The following is a 21,370-nucleotide window of genomic DNA, read 5'->3' as shown; positions in this document are numbered from 1 at the left end:
AAGGGCTAATGGGTCTCTAATTCAAGGTGATTCATTTGACAGCCGGGAAGACTTCCAGCGGATTCCAGAACTTGCTATCAATCCATTGGGGGACCGGATCATCAATGCCTTCTTTCCCGAGGGGTAAGTTCTTACAGTTGCTGAAGCCTTATTTCCTGAGGTTAATACAGAGTAATGATAGTGGTTGGGCATCTGAAGCTCTTTATCAGCAATTTCCACTGTTTATAATAGACATCTCTATCTTGGTCATTTCTAGACTCTCTCTTCTTTTTTTGTTTTTTTGGGGGCCACACCCATTTGACGCTCAGGGGTTACTCCTGGCTATGGCTTGTTGGGGACCATATGGGACGCAGCGGGGATCGAACTGGGGTCGTCCTAGCCTAGTGCTTGCAAGGCAAACACCTTATCTCTAGCACTGCCGCTCCGGCCCCAGACTCTCTCTATTCTATTCTAGCCCCTTCCTGGTTTTAAACTTGATATATGTTCATGAGCCAATCTGAGAAATGCCAGCTTTGCATCTTTCTGGGAAGAGAGCACAAAGGACTAGTGTGCTTATGCAGGAAGCCAGGGTTGATCCTCAGCATCTCATGAGCTCCTAAGTACTACCAGGAGTAACGTTGAGCATTGACTCAGGAGTAGCTCACAAATACCATATGGTCATCAAAACAAAACAAAAGCCCCCAAAACTCCAAAAACTGTCTTTAAGCAACTAGTGAAGCTCTGGGTTTCATCTCTGGCACCACAAAACGAGAACAATTTTTCTTCAGGGGCCTAAGCAATGGCACAGAGTGTAGGGTGTTTGCTTTGCACGCAGCTGACCCAGGTCAATCCTTAGTATTCCATATTGTCACCCGAACACTGCCAGAAATGACCCCTGAGAAAAGAGCCAAGAGTAACCCCTGCCTGTTGAACCTCATAAACAAAATTGTCCTTAATTTCTTTATCTTTGATTTGATGCATCTGTTATTAAAATTTTCATGTTTTTCTTCATTTGCTTGTGTTTTCTCCTGATATAATTTTTGTTTGTTTGGTTTTGGTTTTTGGGCCACACCCGGCAGCGTTCAGGGGTTACTCTTGTTGGCTCTGCACTCAGAAATTGCTCCTGGCAGGCACGGGGACCATATGAGATGCTGGGGATCGAACCAGGGTCCATCTTGTGTTGGCCGCCTGCAAGGCAAACGCCCTACCGCTGTGCTATCACTCTGGTTCCTAAGCCACATTTTTATCACCAATTATCTAATAGGCATATTAAAAACATCAAAATAGGGGCCTTGGAGATTTCACACCATTGAGCATATAGCTTGCGATAGGGAAGGCTTAGGTTTAATCCCAACACCGTGCCTGTTTCCCTGAGCGCTGCCAGGAGTGACTAAGGAGCACAAAGACAGAAGGGGCTCCAAGTGCACCAAGTGTGACCCAAAAGCTGAAAAAAAATTAAAATGAAACGAATTATGGGCTAGATTAGAATGATAGTATGGTAGTGATTGCCTTGCATGTGGCCAACCTGGGTTCGATCTTGGCATCCTGTTACGGTACCCAAGCATCACCAAGAGTGATTCCTGAATGTAGAGCCAGGAGTAACCCCTGAACATCACTGGTGTGCCCCCAAATAAAAATAGATAAGGTTAACTTTGACAAGATAATTTTTTTTATTTGAATTTTCTTCACATCGACAAACATGCTGGGTTGCAGTATGCTGGACTTCAGAACTTTATTGTGGGACTGGGGATGGAACTTACTGCCTCTGGCCTACTAGGTAGTAATTCACCTCTGAACTCTACCCAGGCCTTGATGACATATATTCTTGCCTCATATTAAGTCTTTGAAGTCCAGTAAGTAACTTAGACTTACAGAACATACCAAGTGCTATAAAGTATTTGCTTTTGGGACCAGATGGATAGTATACCATGCTAAGCTTTTGCCTTACATGTGGCTAACCAGACTCAATCCCTGGCACCACATATGGTCCCCTGATCCTGTCAGAAGTAATTTCTGAGCGCAAAGCCAAGAATAAGCCCTGAGCACTAATGGGTATGGCCCAAAGACAAAGAAAAAAATAGTATCCACGGGCCCGGAGAGATAGCACAGCGGTGTTTGCCTTGCAAGCAGCCGATCCAGGACCAAAAGGTGATTGGTTCGAATCCCGGTGTCCCATATGGTCCCCCATGCCTGCCAGGAGCTATTTCTCTCTCTCTTTTTTTTTTTTTTTTTGGTGTTTGGGCCACACCTGGCGATGCTCAGGGGTTACTCCTGGCTGTCTGCTCAGAAATAGCTCCTGGCAGGCACGGGGGACCATATGGGACACTGGGATTTGAACCAACCACCTTAGGTCCTGGATCGGCTGCTTGCAAGGCAAACACCGCTGTGCTATCTCTCCGGGCCCTGCCAGGAGCTATTTCTGAGCTGACAGCTAGGAGTAACCCCTGAGCACCGCCGGGTGTGGCCCAAAAACCAAAAAAAAAAAAAAAAAATAGTATCCACTTTCTTCTGTTTTTAAATGTATTTTATCCGTTTTTTCTTTTTCTTTTTTTTTTTGGTGGGGGTGGGGGTATTGGCACCATACCTGGCAGTACTTGGAACCACTTGCAGAGCTAGGGATTAAATCAGGTTTAGCCACATGCAAGGCAGGCCCCTTAATCTCTGATCTCTGTGACATTTATCTGACCCATCTATTTAGATATACCATATATAAATTTAAAGTGTACAACACAGTTGTACAAATGCAAAATGATGGTCATGACAGATTAATCAACACATTTGTCACTTTATAAAGTTATATTGTGTACGTGTGTTGAAAACTTTAAAAATATATACACTGGAGTTGGGGAGACAGCTCATTGTATAACATGTGTCTAATAGATGTGAGGCCCTAGGTTTACCCAGGATAAATTTGATTTGCAAATACCCATGGATGTCCCTATAAATAAAATAAGTTCCATGGGGTCGGAGAGATAGCATGGAGGTAAGGCATTTGCCTTTCGTGCAGAAGGTCATTGGTTCGAATCCCGGCATCCCATATGGTCCCCCGAGCCTGCCAGGAGCAATTTCTGAGCGTGGAGCCAGGAGTAACTGCTGAGCGCTGCCGGGTGTGACCCAAAAACCAAAAACCAAAAAAAACGTTCCAGCTCTAAAATACAGTTTCTTCAAATAGATACTATAGTAATTACATCTCTAAGAACTTCATCTTCTTTTCATTTTGTATTATTTTTATTTGGAGTCCACACCTGACAATGCTCAGGAGTAATTCCTGGCTCTGCACTCAGAAATTACTCTTAGAGGTACTCAGGGATCATGTAAGGTTCCAGAAGTTGAGCCTTGGTCAACTTTAAGGCAAATGCCCTTCCCACTCCTCTTCATTTTCATTTCACCAGAAGTTTCATCTTTGACCACTGTCATCTGTTTTCCACATTATGTTTTGTTTTAATATAGCCTTCATTACCCACTTTTATTAGTTCATCCTATAATTTTCTTTTAGCACTTCCCTCTGCCTCTTACATAGATGATCCAGTTGTCATGTATCTTTAGTTTTCTCAGTCTGAAATCTCCCACGGCCTGTATTTTCCTATAAGAATACTAACTGGGGGGGCCAGAGAGATAGAACAGCAGGTAGGGCACTTACCTTGGATGCGCTCAACCTGAGTTCAGTCACCAGCATCCCATATGGCCCCCTGAGCATGCCAAGAAGGCTTCCTGAGCAAAGCGAAGAGTATCCCTGATCATCACCGGGAGTGGTTAAAAAAAGAGACAAAAGGGGTCGGAGGGATAGCACAGTGGTAAGGTATTTGACTTAGACACAGAAGGACCATGGTTCAAATCCTGGTATCCCATATGGTCCCCTGAGCCTGCCAGGAGCGATTTCTAAGCTAGGAGTAACCCCTGAGTGCTGCTGGGTGTGACCCAAAAACAAAAAAACAACAACAAAAAAAGAGTACTGACTGGGGCCTGATTGATAGCACAGCTGGTAGGTCATTTCCCATGCATGTGACTGATCCAGGTTTGATTCCCTGGCATCCCATGGTCCCCTGAGCCTGTCAAGAGTGATGTCTGGGGCCGGAGTGGTGATGCAAGCAGTAGGGCATTTGCTTTGCACGTGCTAACCTAGAATGGATCGGGTTTGATCCCTGGCATCCCATCTGGTCCCCCAAGCCAGGAGCGATTTCTGAGTGCAGAGCCAGGAGTAACCCCTGAGCATCACCCGGTGTGACCCAAAAAACAAAAGCAAGGGCCTGGAGAGATAGCACAGCGGCGTTTGCCTTGCAAGCAGCCGATCCAGGACCAAAGGTGGTTGATTCGAATCCCGGTGTCCCATATGGTCCCCTGTGTCTGCCAGGAGCTATTTCTGAGCAGACAGCCAGGAGTGACACCTGAGCACTGCCGGGTGTGGCCCAAAAACAAGCAAGCAAACAAACAAACAAAAAAAAATGAAACAAAAAATACCCTGGGCTTTTGGGGGCTGGAGATATACTGCAGTGGTAGTGCATCTGTCCTTAATGTAGATGACCCAATTTTGATCCCTGGCATCCCATATGATTCTCTGAACTCCACCAGGAGTGATTCCTGAACTCAGAACCAGAAATAAATCCCCCCCCCCTTTTTTTTTGTTTTTTGAGTCACACCCAGCAGCGCTCAGGGGTTACTCCTGGCTCTATGCCGGGATTCAAACCACTGTCCTTCTGCATGAAAGGCAAACGCCTTACTTCCATGCTATCTCTGGCCTGGAATAAACACCCTTGGGATCACCAGTTGTGGCCAAAAATACAAGCCAAAAGAGGAAAAAGAAAAAAATCTGAGTTTTTTTTTTTTATAAGCTTCAGATATAAAATACTATCCTCAAACTAAGGTGTGAGCAATTATTGATTTGCTGTGATACTTTTTCTTGAAACAGTTATTGTTGGATCTTGTTTTAATAATCTCCTGAACCATCTCTTCCTGGTTTCTTGTGACTGAGCTTTGTGACCCAATTTTTTTTTTTTTTTTTTTTAGTGATAGATAGGACTGCCAGTGTTTATTTCTGAGACTAAGTGTCAGTGAGCACATTATCAGATAAAATGCCTGGAGAGGGAATTTATTGGGAGTAGAGAGAGAGTTTCAATGAAAGATTGAGGGGAAGGATTAGGCTACATTTGACTATACTCAGAGCTACTCTCGGTTATGAACCTATGGCAGTGCTCGGAATAATAGGGGGTATTGGGGATCGAATTCCTGTTGGCTGCACTCGAAGCCATTTCCTATAGAGAGGAAATTTGAGAATTCCAAATTGAGAGCAGAGGAATTTGCAAAGTTGAACAGTCAGTAAATTTTGAGTGGCAGAATGAAAGTATTCAGTCATAACAATGTGAAAATAGGAATCAAATCAAACTGAGATGAACAGTTACCTGCTATAGTTTACTCCAGAATGATGTGCTTTGCATAATCAGAATTACATTGAGCTTGAGTAATCTCCTGCCCTCCCTCCACTTCCCCCTTTTCTCTCTAGGACCAGCCCTTTGGGTTCAGTTGTGGATTTTGTGCTAAACTTTCCCCTTTTTAGTGCCTACCTAGAACTGAACCCTATCCAGAAAATAACTTTCACAGCTGTGCCATCTATTCAAACATCTGAGTAAAATGTAAATGCAGTAGAGTCACTTTCCCAATTTTATTTTTTTCCCACTGCTTATTACTTGAGGCAGCAGCTGTTATAAGTTTTATCAAGTTAAATCCCCCTTCCTTGGACTGTGTTGCACCTGCCAGTCTTTCCCAGATCTGTGGCTGAGAAATGAGGCACAAGGAGCAAGAATGTCAAGGCCCTCACTAGGCTACTTTGTTGAAAGCTCTTTGCAAGCTGCACCTCTATATCTTGCTCTAATCAGATCAGGTATTTGGTTTTCTGCTTTTGCTTCTTTTATAATCTTAAACAAGTGGCACTATTTTTTTCTAAGCATGAGATGGGAAAGTAAGAGCATTGCTACTTACTTCCCTTTGACTCATACATGATGCCAGCAAATACATAGTTACCACCCTGCTTGATTTGGCATATGACTCAAAACTTACTCCAAATTCTTTGATTCCTGTGATCTTACTCCGATTTTTGACTAGGCACCATTCCATTAGCAGCATGTTTATCTGGAAAAACTAAAGGTCGTTCTTGTGAGTACATTGGGCTCAGAAACTAGCCTTTGAACTTTGATTTAGAAGGTCTCTGATCTGTGTCTCGCTGGCATTTAGGGAATCTAGCACAACACATTTATTCAGTGAGGCAGCCACCGGTCATTTGTATTAGGTAACCAAGGAACCAGGAAACCTATTGTTACCATCATGATTACTTTAGATAAATGTGTCACATAGTTTTTTTTCAATGTTAAAAAATCTTTTAGTTTTGAAAATTATTTCTTAAAGGGTTAATGATTAGCTTGTGCTATAATTAAGAGATTTTTCTTTTTTTATAATAGTTATTTTGGTTGTTTTAGATAAATTTGTTTATAATTGAATTATAGTCATACAATGTACAACCTTCAATGCACATTTCCTGCCAACAGTGTCCCCAGTTTTCTCGAAACTTCCTTTTGTCATCTCCCCTTCCTGTATCTGGGGCATACATTATTCCTCTATTTCTATGAGTGTGTATGTGTTTCTGTCTCTCTGGTTCTTTCATTTTTTTTGTTTGTTTGTTTTGGTGGTTATACCCGGCAGTGGCAGCGCTCAGGGGTTACTCCTGGCTCTACACTCAGAAATCCCTCCTGGCAGGCTTGGGAGACCATATAGGATGCCGGGATTTGAACCATCGACCTTCTGCATGCAAGGCAAAAGCCTTACCTCCATGCTATCTCTCTGGCCCCATGGCTTTCTTTTAAATACTTTGGTTTTTTTTAATTTTTTTTTATTTTTTTGTTTGTTTTTGTTTTTGTTTTTCGGGCCACACCCATTTGATGCTCAGGGGTTACTCCTGGCTAAGGGCTCAGAAATTTCCTGGCTTGGGGGGACCATATGGGACACCGGGGGATCAAACCTCGGTCCTGATCCTTGGCTAGCACTTGCAAGGCAGACACCTTACCTCTAGCACCACCTCGCCGGCCCCTTAAATACTTTGTTGTTGTTGTTGTTTTTAAACTTTATTTAATTTTTGATAGATTGGTTTTTGGGCACTTAAAGGTGCTCGGGTTTACTCCGGGCTCTGCACTCAGAAATTGCCCCTGGCAGGCTGGGGAACCATATGGGATGCCAGGAATCAAAACGGATCCCTCCCTGGTCGGCAGCATGTAAGACAGATGCCCTACGGCTGTGCTATCTCTCCAAACATCTTTTAGACACTTTGATTTGCAGTACAATGCAAATTTCTGCCACAATGTCCTCAGTTTTACCCCCACGTCCCCTGCCTCTGGGTCACGCATTTTACTTAAAAGAAGATTTTTTGGGGGCCGGCAAGGTGGCACTAGCCAAGGAAAAGACCACGGTTCGGTTCGATCCCCGGCGTCCATATGGTCCCCCCAAGCCAGGGACAATTTCTGAACGCATAGCCAGGAATAACCTCTGAGCATCAAAAGGGTGTGGCCCGAAAAACAAAACAAAACAAAAAAAAAAGAGAGAGATTTTTCTTTAATCTTAACCAAGTCTTTAAAATCTTTAAACACAAGGAGATATTTTAAAACTTTATGATCCTGGGCTAGGAAGATATCCCATAGGCCTGGAGTCCATGAATGTAGGAATTGATTCCCAGTACCACCTGATCCCCCAGCAACACTGACTATGACAGAATAAACAAAAACAACTTCATGATCAATATTAATAAGGCTAAAAAGAATCTGCCAATGGGCTAGATAGTTCAAAATGTTGAAGCACAAACTGTGAAGAAGACCTGGAGTCTGGGGTCAGAAATAATATAACACGGGCTGGAGTGATAGCACAGTAGGCAGGGGGTTTGCATATGGCTGACCTGGGTTTGATCTTTGGCATCCCATATGATCCACCAAGCCTGCCAGGAGTGATTTCTGATCACAGAGCTAGGACTAACCCTGAGCATTGTCAGGTCTGGCCCAAACACCAAATAAATAAATAATCTTTCTTTGAAAAAAAAATTATATATGGGTCAATTCAAAAGATAACACTGGACTCTAGGGCCTGGAGTGATAGCACAGCAGTAAGGCATTTGCCTTGCATACGGCCAACTCAGGAAGGATCCCTGTTTGAATCCCCACATCCCATACGGTCCCATGAACCTGCCAGAAATGACTTCTGAGCACAGATACAAGAGTAATCTCTGAATTTAGGTAACATCCTATTACCTAAGTTTGGCCGGTCATTTGTAAAGTGGAATTAATAATAGTAGGCCTTGTTATATGGACTACTACAGCTATTATAGGTCACTATAGCAAAAGCTGCTGCCAGTAATAGTGAATTCCTCTGGTTTGGGGTTTTTGGGCCACTGTAGGCAGCTATTGGGTGAGTGAGAGGGAGTCATGTGGTATCAGGGATTAAACATGGAATTTGGGGGGGAGCCGGGAGGTGGCGCTAGAGGTAAGGTGCCTGCCTTGCCTGCGCTAGCCTTGGACGGACCGTGGTTCAATCCCCCGGCATCCCATATGGTCCCCCAAACCAGGAGCAACTTCTGAGCGTTACTGGGTGTGGCCCCAAAACAAAAAAACAAACAAACAAAAACAAAAAAAACATGGAATTTTTGCTTGTAAAATAGGTTCTCTACCTCTTTTTTTTTTTTTTTTTTTTTTTGGTTTTTGGGTCACACCTGGCGGTGCTCAGGGGTTACTCCTGGCTGTCTGCTCAGAAATAGCTCCTGGCAGGCACGGGGGACCATATGGGACACCGGGATTCGAACCAACCACCTTAGGTCCTGGATCGGCTGCTTGCAAGGCAAACACCGCTGTGCTATCTCTCCGGGCCCTGTTCTCTACCTCTTTGAGTTATCTTCCTGGCCCCTGAATTCTTGCACAAACATTCCCCAAATTGACGTGGTGTTCTGTTTGATCTATATTCCATTCAGAGAGGACCAGGTAAACTTCCGTGGATTCATGAGAACGTTGGCTCATTTCCGACCCATTGAGGATAATGAAAAAAGCAAAGATGTGAATGGACCAGAACCTCTCAACAGTCGAAGCAACAAATTGCACTGTAAGTCTTTAGATTAAAATTTTAATAGGGGATGTGTGTGAATTGGATGCTTGCATGAACACCACCATGAATGATCCCTGAACATACAGACAGGAATAAGCCCAGAGCACCACCAAGTGTGGCCCATAAACAAAATACAACCCCTCCAGGGACATGAGTATTAGCTCTGTGGGTAGAGTGGCTAGAGTGTTTGCTTTACACACAGCCGATCCAGGTTCAATCCTAGCATCCCATATGGTCTCCTACTCTGCCAGGAGTGATTTCTGAGCACTGTCAGGGTTATATATCCAGTCAAAAAAAATAAAATAAATATAAATAAAATAAAATAAAAATAAAAACCCAAAACAGGTGCCTGAGAGATAGCATATATATATTGTTTTTTGGGTCACACCCGGCAGTGTTCAGGGGTTACTCCTGGCTTGGCACTCAGAAATCTCCCCTGGCAGGCTCAAGGGACCATATAGGATGTCAGGAATAGAACCAGAGTCAGTCCGGGGTTGTCTGCATGCAAGGCAAACGCCCTAGAGCTGTGCTCTCTCTCTGGCCTCCCAATTCATATATTACATGAATCTCATCTGGAGTGAACTCTGAACATAGAGTCAGGAATAAGCCCTGAATACACTAGGTATGGCCACAAAACAAAAGTTAAAATAAAATTTAAAAATAAAGATAGTAGGGCCGGAGAGATAGCATAGCAGTAGGGCACTTGCCTTGAATGCAGCCAACCCAGAAGGGACCCAGTTCGATTCCTGGCATCCTATATGGTCCCCAACTTGCTTGGGGCAAATTCTGAGTGCAGAGCCAGGAGTAACCCTTGGGCCATGCTGGGTGTGGCCCAAAAACCAATCAGTCAATAAATATAAATAAAGTTTAAAAAATTTATAAAAAGGGGCTGGAGAAATAGCATGAAGGTAGGGCATTTACCTTACTTACATGCAGAAGGTCAGTGGTTTGAATCCCGGCATCCCGTATGGTCCCCCGAGCCTGCCAGTAGTGATTTCTGAGCCTAAAGCCAGGAGTAACCCCTGAGTGCTGCCAGGTGTGACCCAAAAACCAAAAATAAAATAAAATAAAATAAAGATAGTATGAATTAAGAGAGTACAGTATGCAGACTGCTTGCCTTATACCCAGCCTAACTGGGTTTGACCCCCATCATCCCATATGGTCCCTCACCCACAAGGAGCTATCCCTGAGAACAGAGCTAGGAATAAACCCTGAATATATGTTTCACCCAAAAAAGAAGCCAAACAAAATAATAATAATGATAATAGATATGGTTAACTGAAAAGGACTTTAAATATACTTTTGTTCATGGCCAATGGGCTAGATCTCCAAATCTCCTCTTAGTTTGAATTTACTTCTTAGTTAAGGAGTTTGAGAAACATTTAAATACACTTTTTTTTTTTTTTGGTTTTTGGGCCACACCCGTTTGATGCTCAGGGGTTACTCCTGGCTATGAGCTCAGAAATCGCCCCTGGCTTGGGGAGACCACATGGGACGCCGGGGGATCGAACCGCGGTCCGTCCTACGCTAGTGCTTGTAAGGCAGACACCTTACCTCTAACGCCACCTTCCCGGCCCCTACACTTTTTAATAGTAGAAAAATCAAGATTTTTTGAACTAAAAAATAAAACATTTTAGGGCCAAAGAGATAGCATAGTGGGTAAGGTGCTTGTTTTGCATGTGGCCAACCCATGTTTAATCCCATGCAACACAATGGTTCTATGAGTCCTACTAGGAGTGACCCCTGAGCATAGTCATCCTAAATCCTGAGTACTGATGCCCCAAAGAAGCAATATGCATTTTACAAAATATAGTCATTTCACGTTCATGATTTTCTTTTCACCAAATTAGACAGGTTTTCTTTTTTCTTCTTCTTCTTCTTCTTTTTTTTTTTTTTTTTTTTTGGCACCCTCCAAGCCCTCCACAGGTTTTCTTTTGGTTTTTGGTTTTGTTTTTTGGGTCACACCCAGCAATGCTCAGGGTTAATCCTGGCTCTGCAATCAAAATCGCTCCTGGCAGGCACAGGGAACCATACGGGATGCTGGGATTCAAACCACTGTTCATCCTGGATAAGCTGCTTGTAAGGCAAACACCTTACAGCTGTGCTATCTTTCCGGCCCCGACAGTTTTTTGTTTTTGTTTTTTTTTTTTAAATTGAAAACACAAGTAGCACAAATAGTTTTATGGCAGTTGATTCAGTGAACTTTTGGTGAGTGGCCAGCTGGACATTCAAAGGCAGGTGATTACAAGTACATGGTGGGCCACCACCCCAGTTACAGTGATTTGCAAAGGGGAGGGAGAGTGTCCAGGAATCCAGCGAGTCAGTTAAGGAGACAGTCCAAAAGCATTCAACCCACTATGAGACACTGCTTGCTTTTCTAATCTGTGGTTAGAGGTGACCTTTCACGTCATCAGCTCTAAAGTAAATAGCCAAATAACCTCCACAGCACAAACTGCTGCTTTCTAGTCAAGAACTCCTTGTCAGTTTAGTAAATCCTCACACACTATCTCAGAAATTTTTTTTTTGGGGGGGGGTGTCCAAACTCAGCAGCACTCAAGGGCTACTCCTGACTCTATGCTCAGAAATTGCCCCCGGCAGGCTTGAGGGACAATTTGGGATGCTGGGTTTCCAACCAACATCCTTCTGCATGCAAAGCAAACGCCTTACTGCTGCGCTATCTCTCTGGCCCCCAGAATTTTATTTTCTGCAGAGGAGAGAGGGGGAGAGAGGGAAAAGAAAGAGAAGGAAAAGGGGAGTAGGGAGGAAAGGAAAATAAAGGGAGAGAGAGAGTTGAATTTCATATGATACCTGAGTCCTCCCCACCAAAAATTTAACAAAAAAAATTTTTTTTATGATTTTAAAGTATTGCCTGACTTTTTTAATTACATTCTTGTGAGATACAAGTAGTTAAGAAGTTGTTGATAGTTGAGTTTTGGTTTATACAATATTCCAGCACTCAGCCCTTCATTAGTGTTTATTTCCTGCCACTAATTACCCCAGTGTTACCCTCCTGTTCACCCAGGCTCACCCCCAGCCAGCCTCTCTGACACTTTTTCCTTCTCTCTCTCTCTCTCTCTCTCTCTCTCTCTCTCTCTCTCTCTCTCTCTCTCTCTCTCTCTCTCTCTCTCTCTCTCTCTCTCTCTCTCTCCTTCTCTCTCCTTCTCTCTCTCTCTCTCCTTCTCTCTCTCTCTCTCTCTCTCTCTCTCTCTCTCTCTCTCTCCTCTCTCTCTCTCTCTCTCTTTAATTTTAGGCACTGTGGTTTGCAATACTGTTACTGAAAGGGTGTCATGTATATCACTTGACTTCCTTTCATTCCCAATTCTTGTCACTTCCAATTATTTCTTTTTGTTAGTGTTTTTGTTTGTTTGTTTTTTGAGGGCCACACCCAGCAGTGGTCAGGGGGTTACTCCTTGCTCTATGCTCAGAAATCACTCCCAGCAGGCTCGGAGGACCCTATGGTATGCTGGGGATTGGACCTGGTTGGCAGCGTGCAAGGCAAATGCTCTACTGCTGTGCTATCACTCTGGCCCCTCCAATTATTATTATCAGTAATCTTTTTTTTTGGGGGGGCCACACCCAGTGACACTGGGGTTACTCCTGGCTCTGCACTCTAAATTGCTCCTGGCTTAGGAGACCAGATGGGACGCCTGGGATCTAATCCAAGTTCGTCCTGGGTCAGCTGCATGCAAGGCAAACACCCTACCTCCCATCGCTCCGGCCCCTGACCTTTTTGTTATTTGGGTCACACCCAGCTTGCGCTCAGGGTTTTTTCCTGGCTTGCACTCAGAATTCACTCCTGACAGGGTAGGAGGATCATATGGGATGCCGGGATTCAAACCAGTTCTGTCTTGTTTTGGCTGCGTGCAAGGCTAAAGCCTTATCACTCTGCTATCTCTCCGGCCCCTCATAGTGGTCCCTTAACTGCACTTCCCACCCATCACTTCTGTTGTCTTTAGATGTCATTCTCATACTATGGAATAGTCGTTTTTTTAATATCCCGCAGATAAGTGCAGTCATTCTATGTTCCTCTCCCTCTGACTCATATCCTTCACCATGATATGCCCCATATCTATCCATTTATAAACAGGTTTTTTTTGGGAGTCACATCTGGTACTGTTCAGGGGTAATTCTTGGCTCTACACTCAGAAATCATTTTTGTCAGGCTCAGGAAACCATATCAGATGCTGGGATTCAAATCACTCTCCATCCTGGGTTGGTTGCATGCAAGGCAAATGCACTACTGCTGTGCTATCTCTCTGGCCCCTATGTATAAACAAATTTCATGATTTCATTTTTCCTAACTATTGCATAGTATTCTGTTGTATAGGTATGCCATAATTTCTTTATTACTCATCTGTTCTTAGGCAGTTGGGCTGCTTGCAAATTCTGGTTACTTTGAATAGTGCTGCAATGAACATAGAGTGCAGATGCCTTTTCTGCGTTATGTTTTTTGGGTTACTAGGGTATATTCCCAGGTGAAGTACTGCTGAGTTGAATGGAAACTCAATTTCTAGGATTTTTTTTTTTTTTGAGGAAAGTCTGTATTATTTTCCCAAAGAGGCTGGACCAGTGGACATTGACCCCAGCAGTGAATGAAAATCCCTTTTTCTCCATGTCTGCATCAGCACTTGTTCTTCTTGATGTGTACTAGTTTCTGTGGTGTGAGATGATAACAAATTGTTGTTTTGATTCACATCCCCCTGATGATTAATGATGTAGAGTATTTTTTGTGTGACCTTTGGCCTTTTGTATTTCTTCTTTGAGAAGAAATGAAAAAAACGCAGACTTAATGTGTGTGGAAGTTCAGTCTCAGGTGCTACATGACCACAGCCCACCCAACCCCTCCCAGAGTGTCCCAAGTATTATTCTGTTGCACCCCTGTTCATATTTGGGAGGGGGACACCGTGGACAGCACCACAGCAGTACTCAGAGCAGTGTTCCTGTCTCTGCACTCATTAATCATTCCTGGTGGGCTTAAGGCAGGGGTCTCAAACTCAATTTACCTGGGGGCCGCAGGAGGCAAAGTCAAGATGATCCTTGAGTGCAAAGTCAGTAGTAAGCCTTGAACACTGGGGGGTGTGACCCAAACAACTAAAACAAAACAAAACAAAAAAAGATTCCTTTAGGGCAGGGCCACAAAATGTTGTATGCTGCAAGTTTGAGACCCTTGGCTTAAGGGATCAGATAGGATGCTGGGGAATGGAATCCAGGTCATCCACAAGCAAGGCAAGCACCCTACCCTCTGCACTATCTCTCTGGTTATATTTAAACTATATTTAAAAGTAAATGGGGTTGGGCGGAGAGATAGCATGGAGGTGAGGCATTTGCCTTGCATGCAGAAGGTCAGTGGTTCGAATCCTGGCATCCCATATGGTCCCCTGAGCCTGCCAGGAGCGATTTCTGAGTATAGAGCTAGGAGTAACCCCTGAGCGCTGCCAGGTGTGACCCAAAAACCAAAACCAAAACCAAAAAAAAAAAAAAGTAAATAGGGATGGAGAGGTAGTATATTAAGTATATTAAGTACTTGCCTTGCATAAGGCTGAACTTAGATCCCCAGAAGGTCCCCTAAGCACCACATGGTGTGACCCAAGAACAAAACAAAAAACCTCGAAATGCTGCTGAACAAAATGTCTTCATAATCTTCACTGCATAAATATTTTTCTGCATGATACTTTGTTGAAGATAAATCTCTACCTACAGCCTGTCTTTATTTTGATTTGATACCCAGTTCTTTCAAAATTCCTTTCTGGGGTAAAAGGATTTAATGCTTTGACTTGCGAGATGAAATGTTTTTGAAGACCTGTTTACAGCAGTGAGAGTAAGACCACTGCTACTGGTGTACTGTGCACTCAGAAATGGAGAAGGTAAATTTTGTTGTGTGCGTGATACCATAACCAAAAAAAGTGGTAGTAAGGAAAATGAATTGCTTTCCTTGTGGGTTTTACCTCTTAAATTATAGATATTTTAGTCAGACGTAGTCAGTAGTAAAAAAAAAATAAATTATACTTCTTTTGGAGCTTGTATTCCCAAGCATATCATTAAGAATACTTCAGCTGATTCAGGGGTCCCTCAGAAGGAAATGTTTTCCTTTCTTTTGCAAGTGCAGTAAAGCAAGCGTTAGGGTTTATTATGTTGTCAATGACCGGTTTATTTTTATTTATTTTTTTTTTTCTGGTGCTGTGCTGTGCATTCCGTACACTCTGCTCAGGATAATGTGGTGTCTGCCAATAGTAGTCTGACTAGGGGCTTCCTCTTTCCTCTGGTAGGAGAGAAAGACAATCATCCACCATCCCATCTTCAAATTGTGGCTGAGATTTAATTAGAAAGGAAGGTCCTGGGCCTGGAGAGATAGCACAGCGGCGTTTGCCTTGCAAGCAGCTGATCCAGGACCAAAGGTGGTTGGTTCGAATCTCGGTGTCCCATATGGTCCCCCGTGCCTGCCAGGAGCTATTTCTGAGCAGATAGCCAGTAATAATCCCTGAGCGCCGCCGGGTATGGCCCAAAAACCAAAAAAAAAAAAAAAAAAAGAAAGGAAGGTCCGAATGCCACAATGACAAACTTGAGGTTGGATGGAAATACACCAGTGCTACCCCAGTTATACATGGATTTATCATTTCTTTAGTTCTGATTTTCAGATCAATTTATTTTTGTATATTTGTTATGGCGCCATATCCAGTGATACTCAGAGCTTACTCTTGACTGTGCATACTCTTGCAGGGTTCTCAAGGGGACCACATGTGTTGCCACACATTGAACTGGGATAGGCCACATTCAAGGCTAATGTCTAAATACCTGTATTACCTCTCCAGTTCCTCAACCTTCTTTTTGTTTTTGTGCCACACTCAGCAGTGCTCAGGGCTTACTCCTGGCAGGCTCTGGGGACCATATGGGATGCTGGGGATCAAAATCAGGTTAGCATGTGCAAGGCAAATGCCCTCCTTGCTATCAATCACTCTAGCCTCTCAACCTTTTTTTTTTTTTTTTTTTTTTTGGTTTTTGGGCCACACCCGATAATGCTCAGGGGTTACTCCTGGCTATGCGCTCAGAAGTCGCTCCTGGCTTGGGGGACCATATGGGATGCTGGGGGATTGAACCGCGGTCCATCCTAGGCTAGTGCTGTCAAGGCAGACACCTTACCTCTAGCGCCACCGTGCCGGCCCTTCAACCTTTTTTTAAAAAAGGGGCCAGTCCCCAGTAGTACTGGCTAGAAGGTTCACACCTGGCAGGCTCTAGGGATACCAGGGATTGAACACAGGTCAGCCACATGCAAGGCAAGTGCCCTAGGTTCTATACTACCTCTGACCCAGTACTCAGTAGAAGGAGCTCTCAGATCCACTTTTGGCTGTACTCTGTCCAGTGTTGCAGTTCTTAGGGCCCATCAGGGCTACACTGGGCAGTATTTGAGGTGTCATTGAAGTGAGAGGGGTAGAATTTCGGGATTATCTTTTAGAGACTGAGTATGATTGGATATCTTGCGCCTAGTGACACATTTTCCAGAGCTGCCTTCCGTACAGACCAAACTTGCATATGCTTTATCTCCTGTGTAGAGTGAATGGTCTCCAGGAATTCTGAGAGTATGCTTTGTCCTATTTCTTTTTGATGCCCCAGTTAAACATTGTACAGTATAGCAAGCAAAGCTGAATGGTAACTGTGTAGGCACAGGTCCAAGCTCCGTAGTACTCTTTTTTTTTGGGGGGGGGTCATACTTGGCAGCACTCAGGGGCCACTCATGGCTCTGCGCTCAGAAGTTACTCCTGGTAGGCATTGGGGACCATGTGGGATGCCAGGATTCGAACCACTGTCTGTTCGAATCAGCTGCTTGCAAGGCAAACGCCCTACTGCTGTGTTGTCTCTCTGACCCTCCTTAGTACTCCTTTGGTTTTGAACATCACATACCCAGTGATGCGCAGGGGTCACTCCTGGCTCTGCACTCAAGAATTACTACTAGTGGGGCCGGGTAGGTGGCGCTGGAGGTAAGGTGTCTGCCTTGCAAGCGCTAGCCAAGGAAGGACTGAGGTTCGATCCCCAGGTGTCCCATATGGTCCTCCCAAGCCAGAGGCGATTTCTGAGCATATAGCCAGGAGTAACCCCTGAGCGTCAAACGGGTGTGGCCCAAAAACCAAAAAAAAAAAAAAAAAAAAAGAATTACTACTGGATAATTGTCAGTATGGGTATGCTCAGGGTCCATATGGGATTCCAGGGATTAAACACAGCCCCCACTCCCCAACCCCAGTATGATTTTTATGACCAATTCTATTTATACAAATAAAATAAGCCAGGACCAAAAGTATTATATCAAGTATAAAATATATATTATACATGTAAAATTTATATATAATTATAGATGAACTATTTTATATTTATAAAATATATACATATTACATTTTTGTATTTTTTTTTTTAGTGCCAGGAATCTAACCCAGGTTTTACTTACAAGAGCACTTACAAGGCAAGTGCTCTACTGTTGAGCTATATCCTTGTCTTAGAAAAGATTAAGCATGAGATTCTTTTTACATGGGATTCCAGGCATAGGTTAAGTCACAGAGGGAAAATAACTAGGGCTGGAGGCTGGGAGAATAGGGCGTTACTATCTATCGGGTCAGAGTTACAATTGGGCAAGATGAGAAGTCCTGGAGATGAACAATGGGTGATGGTTTACCAGTTTCAAAATATGGATCAGTGGGTGGGCCATGTAGCTCAGGGTTTAAACCCATGTATTGTGTGCCTTCAACGTGGGTTTGAATCCAACAGGGCAGGGTGGGGGTGGGGAGTATGAGTTTGGTAGGAACATATTCAGCTGTTAAAAGTATTAATAAGCATTGGCAAATATTGGGCCAGAGAGATTATGTAGGTACTTGACTTATATGTAGCTAATCCTGATTCATTCCTCAACATCACATATGGTCCTGCCAACCCAGCACCTCCGGAATACTGACAGCTCACCTCTAGTGAGCAGCAGTGGGTGTGCCCCACTAAAAGAAAAGACAAAATAGGTCAGAATGATAGCACAGCGGGAAGGGTGTGGCCTAAAAAAAGGTAGGGCCCGGAGAGATAGGTTTGCCTTGCAAGCAGCCCATCCAGGACCAAAGGTGGTTGGTTTGAATCCTGTTGTCCCATATGGTCTCCCGTGCCTGCCAGGAGCTATTTCTGAGTAGACAGCCAGGAGTAACCCCTGAGCACCGCCGGGTGTGGCCCAAAAACATAAAAAACAAAACAAAACAAAAAAACAAAAAAAGGTAAAATGGGCCAGAGCAATGTAGAGCCAAAGTATGGCAGTTAGGGTATTTGCCTTGCACATGGCCACCCTGGGTTTAATCCCTAGCACCCCATTTGGTTCCACTGGCTTGCTTGTAGTGATCTTTGAGCTCAGAGCCAGAAATAAATCCTGAGCATTGTCGGTGTGGCCAAGAAAAACCAAAAAACAAACTGGAAAGGAAAATGTTGTTATATCTATTTAACCAGAGTGGTTTTTTTTTTTTTTGGGGGGGGGGGTTTGGACCACACCTGGAGGCACTCAGGGATGACTCCTGGCTATGCACTCAGAAATCACTCCTGGCTTGGGTCACCATATGGGACGCCAGGGATCAAACCGAGGTCCATCCTAGATCAGCTGCATGCAAACAAGCTTTCTATCACTGTGTTATTGCCTCGGCCTCAACCACACTGTTTTTTGTTTTTTTTTTTTTTTTTGTTTTTTTTGTTTTTGTGTGTGTGGTTTTTGGGTCGTACCCGGCAGTGCTCAGGGGTTATTCCTGGCTCCAGGCTCAGAAATTGCTCCTGGCAGGACGCAGGGATTCGAACCCATGACCTCCTGCATGAAAGGCAAACGCCTTACCTCCATGCTGTTTTCCAGCCCCAACCACACTGTTTTTAAAAAAAAAAAAAAAAAAGGGCCCGGAGAGATAGCATAGCGGCGTTTGCCTTGCAAGCAGCCGATCCAGGACCAAAGGTGGTTGGTTCGAATCCCCATGTCCCATATGGTCCCCCAAGCCTGCCAGGAGCTATTTCTAAGCAGACAGCCAGGAGTAACCCCTGAGCACCGCCGGGTGTGGCCCAAAAACCAAAAAAAAAAAAAAAAATATATATATATATATATATATATATATTGCAAGGTGGGGAGTTGGAGAGCAGGGAGCATATTACATACATGTGCACTGCAGGCCCGAGACGAGTTGGCTACTAAGCAGGACAGGCAGCAGTGGCAAATCTTGTCCTCAGCAGGCTGCATGTGACAATGGGTCTTAATTTGGGGACCCCTGAGTTAGTGTCTACCAGGCTCTATCTTAGGACCTGGGCATAATAAAGTAGAAAATCTATAGGGGGACAAAAAAGTAAGTAATCAAAGTTTAGGGTCAGGACTGGTATATGAAGTAATGCATAAAGTAAGGGAAGATAGTGCTAAGGAGGTGTCACTGATCAGTGAAAACCTCTCGAGCAAGTTGAAATCTGAACTACTAGCTGCAGACCAGATGAAGAACAAGAGGGAAGTTTGTGTACAGAAAGATTATGGGTAGGATTGAACACTTCATTTGTTTAGCAAAGAAGCATAAGAAGAGGGGCTGGTCGGAAGTGGTGTGAGAGGTGGGCAAAGTCGAGGGCAGGGAACACTGTACAGTGCAGGGCAACGCCTTATGTGGATTAGCTTGTTTAACCTGCACCACCCTGTCAGATGAATGCATTTCACCTCATATGCCACGGTGAGGTCCAGAGCGGTTAGGGAACATGTTCTCATTCACAGAGTGAGCAAGCAGTGGGGCAGGACATGTCAGAACAAGCGAGTTAAGCATGGTTTCCCCTGCCCCCCACCCCCAGGTGTCTGGATTTCATAGGAGATTCTCCTGACTGATGATGTACGTTGGGAGTCATTAAATTAGATGGCATTTTATTAAATGGAACTGGTAAGGTGAGAGGAGAGCTCAGAAGATAAGAGGGTCATGTTCTAGGACCAGTAATGTGGCAAGAGATGAAGAGAGAAGATGAAAAAAGAGACCTGACAAGGTGTCCCAGTGATTTCTGCATTGGACTGCTCACTGTCTAAGGACAAGCGTACTAGTTTAGAATCAGCACTGATAGGAATCCAACCAAGTCAATTGTGAAATAGCTATGTGGTGGGTGGAGAAAAGTACAGCAGGTCATGAATGCACTTACCTGGCATGTAGTGGCACAAGTTCTAGTCCCAGCACCACTTATAGTATTTATGCACCACCAGAAGTGATCTCTGAGCATAGAGCTAGGAGTAAACTCTGAACACTGATTGCTGTGCCCTCCAAAACCCCAGAAAACACAGATAGCGATAACACAGAGTTTAAAGCACTTGCCTTTCATGCAGCCGTCTCAGATTGATTCCTTCTGACCTCATATAATTCCCTGAGCACTGTCTGATATGGCCAAACATCAAAATAAAAGCAAAGTAACCCTCCCATTAAAAAATAAAATATTGGGGCCGGGCGGTGGCGCTGGAGGTAAGGTGCCTGTCTTGCCTGCGCTAGCCTAGGACGGACCGTGGTTCGATCCCCCGGCGTCCCATATGGTCCCCCAAGAAGCCAGGAGCAACTTCTGAGCGCATAGCCAGGAGTAACCCCTGAGCGTCACAGGGTGTGGCCCAAAAACCAGAAAAAAAAATAAAAATAAAAATAAAATATTCTGGGGCCGGGCGGTGGCGCTAGAGGTAAGGTGCCTGCCTTGCCTGCACTAGCCTTGGACGGACCGTGGTTCGATCCCCTGGTGTCCCATATGGTCCTCCAAGCCAGGAGCGACTTCTGAGCGCATAGCCAGGAGTAACCCCTGAGCAATACCGGGTGTGGCCCAAAAACCAAACCAAAAAAAAAAAAAAAAAAATTCCCCAGGTACTTTCATATTCTGATATATGCCTTTCTAAAAAAGTTGTATTTTTCTTTTTTTTTTTTTTTTTTTTTTGTGGTTTTTGGGTCACACCCGGCAGTGCTCAGGGTTACTCCTGGCTCCATGCTCAGAAATTGCTCCTGGCAGGCACGGGGGACCATATGGGACGCTGGGATTCGAACCGATGACCTCTTGCATGAAAGGCAAACGCCTTACCTCCATGCTATCTCTCCAGCCCCAAAAAAAGTTGTATTTTTCTAAAAAGAAATTTTTTTAGGGGCCAAAGCAATAGTACAGCAGATAGGGTGTTTTTGCCTTGCATGTTCCAACCCAGGTTCTATCCCCAGCATCCCATAAGGTCCCCTGATCCTGCTAGGAGTAATTTCTGTGCACAAGGCCAGGACTAAACCTCTGATTTCCTCCAGAT

The 21,370-nt window shown here is 44.2% G+C and overlaps 1 protein-coding gene across 1 annotated transcript in view; it reads left to right on the top strand.

Annotated features, from left to right (window-relative positions):
- Positions 1-21,370, top strand: part of CHP1 (calcineurin like EF-hand protein 1) — a 61,909-nt gene that overhangs the window by 25,939 nt on the left and 14,600 nt on the right. Inside the window, exons 3-4 of the mRNA XM_049781480.1 lie at positions 43-123; positions 8,972-9,099. Of these exons, the coding sequence (XP_049637437.1) occupies positions 43-123; positions 8,972-9,099 (209 nt within the window). The remainder of the gene's footprint in view (positions 1-42; positions 124-8,971; positions 9,100-21,370) is intronic.

This window comes from Suncus etruscus, chromosome 10 (assembly GCF_024139225.1).
Source record: "Suncus etruscus isolate mSunEtr1 chromosome 10, mSunEtr1.pri.cur, whole genome shotgun sequence".
NCBI lineage: Eukaryota > Metazoa > Chordata > Mammalia > Eulipotyphla > Soricidae > Suncus > Suncus etruscus.
Note: the sequence above shows the minus strand (reverse complement) of the source record. Positions and strands in the feature narration are given on the sequence as shown.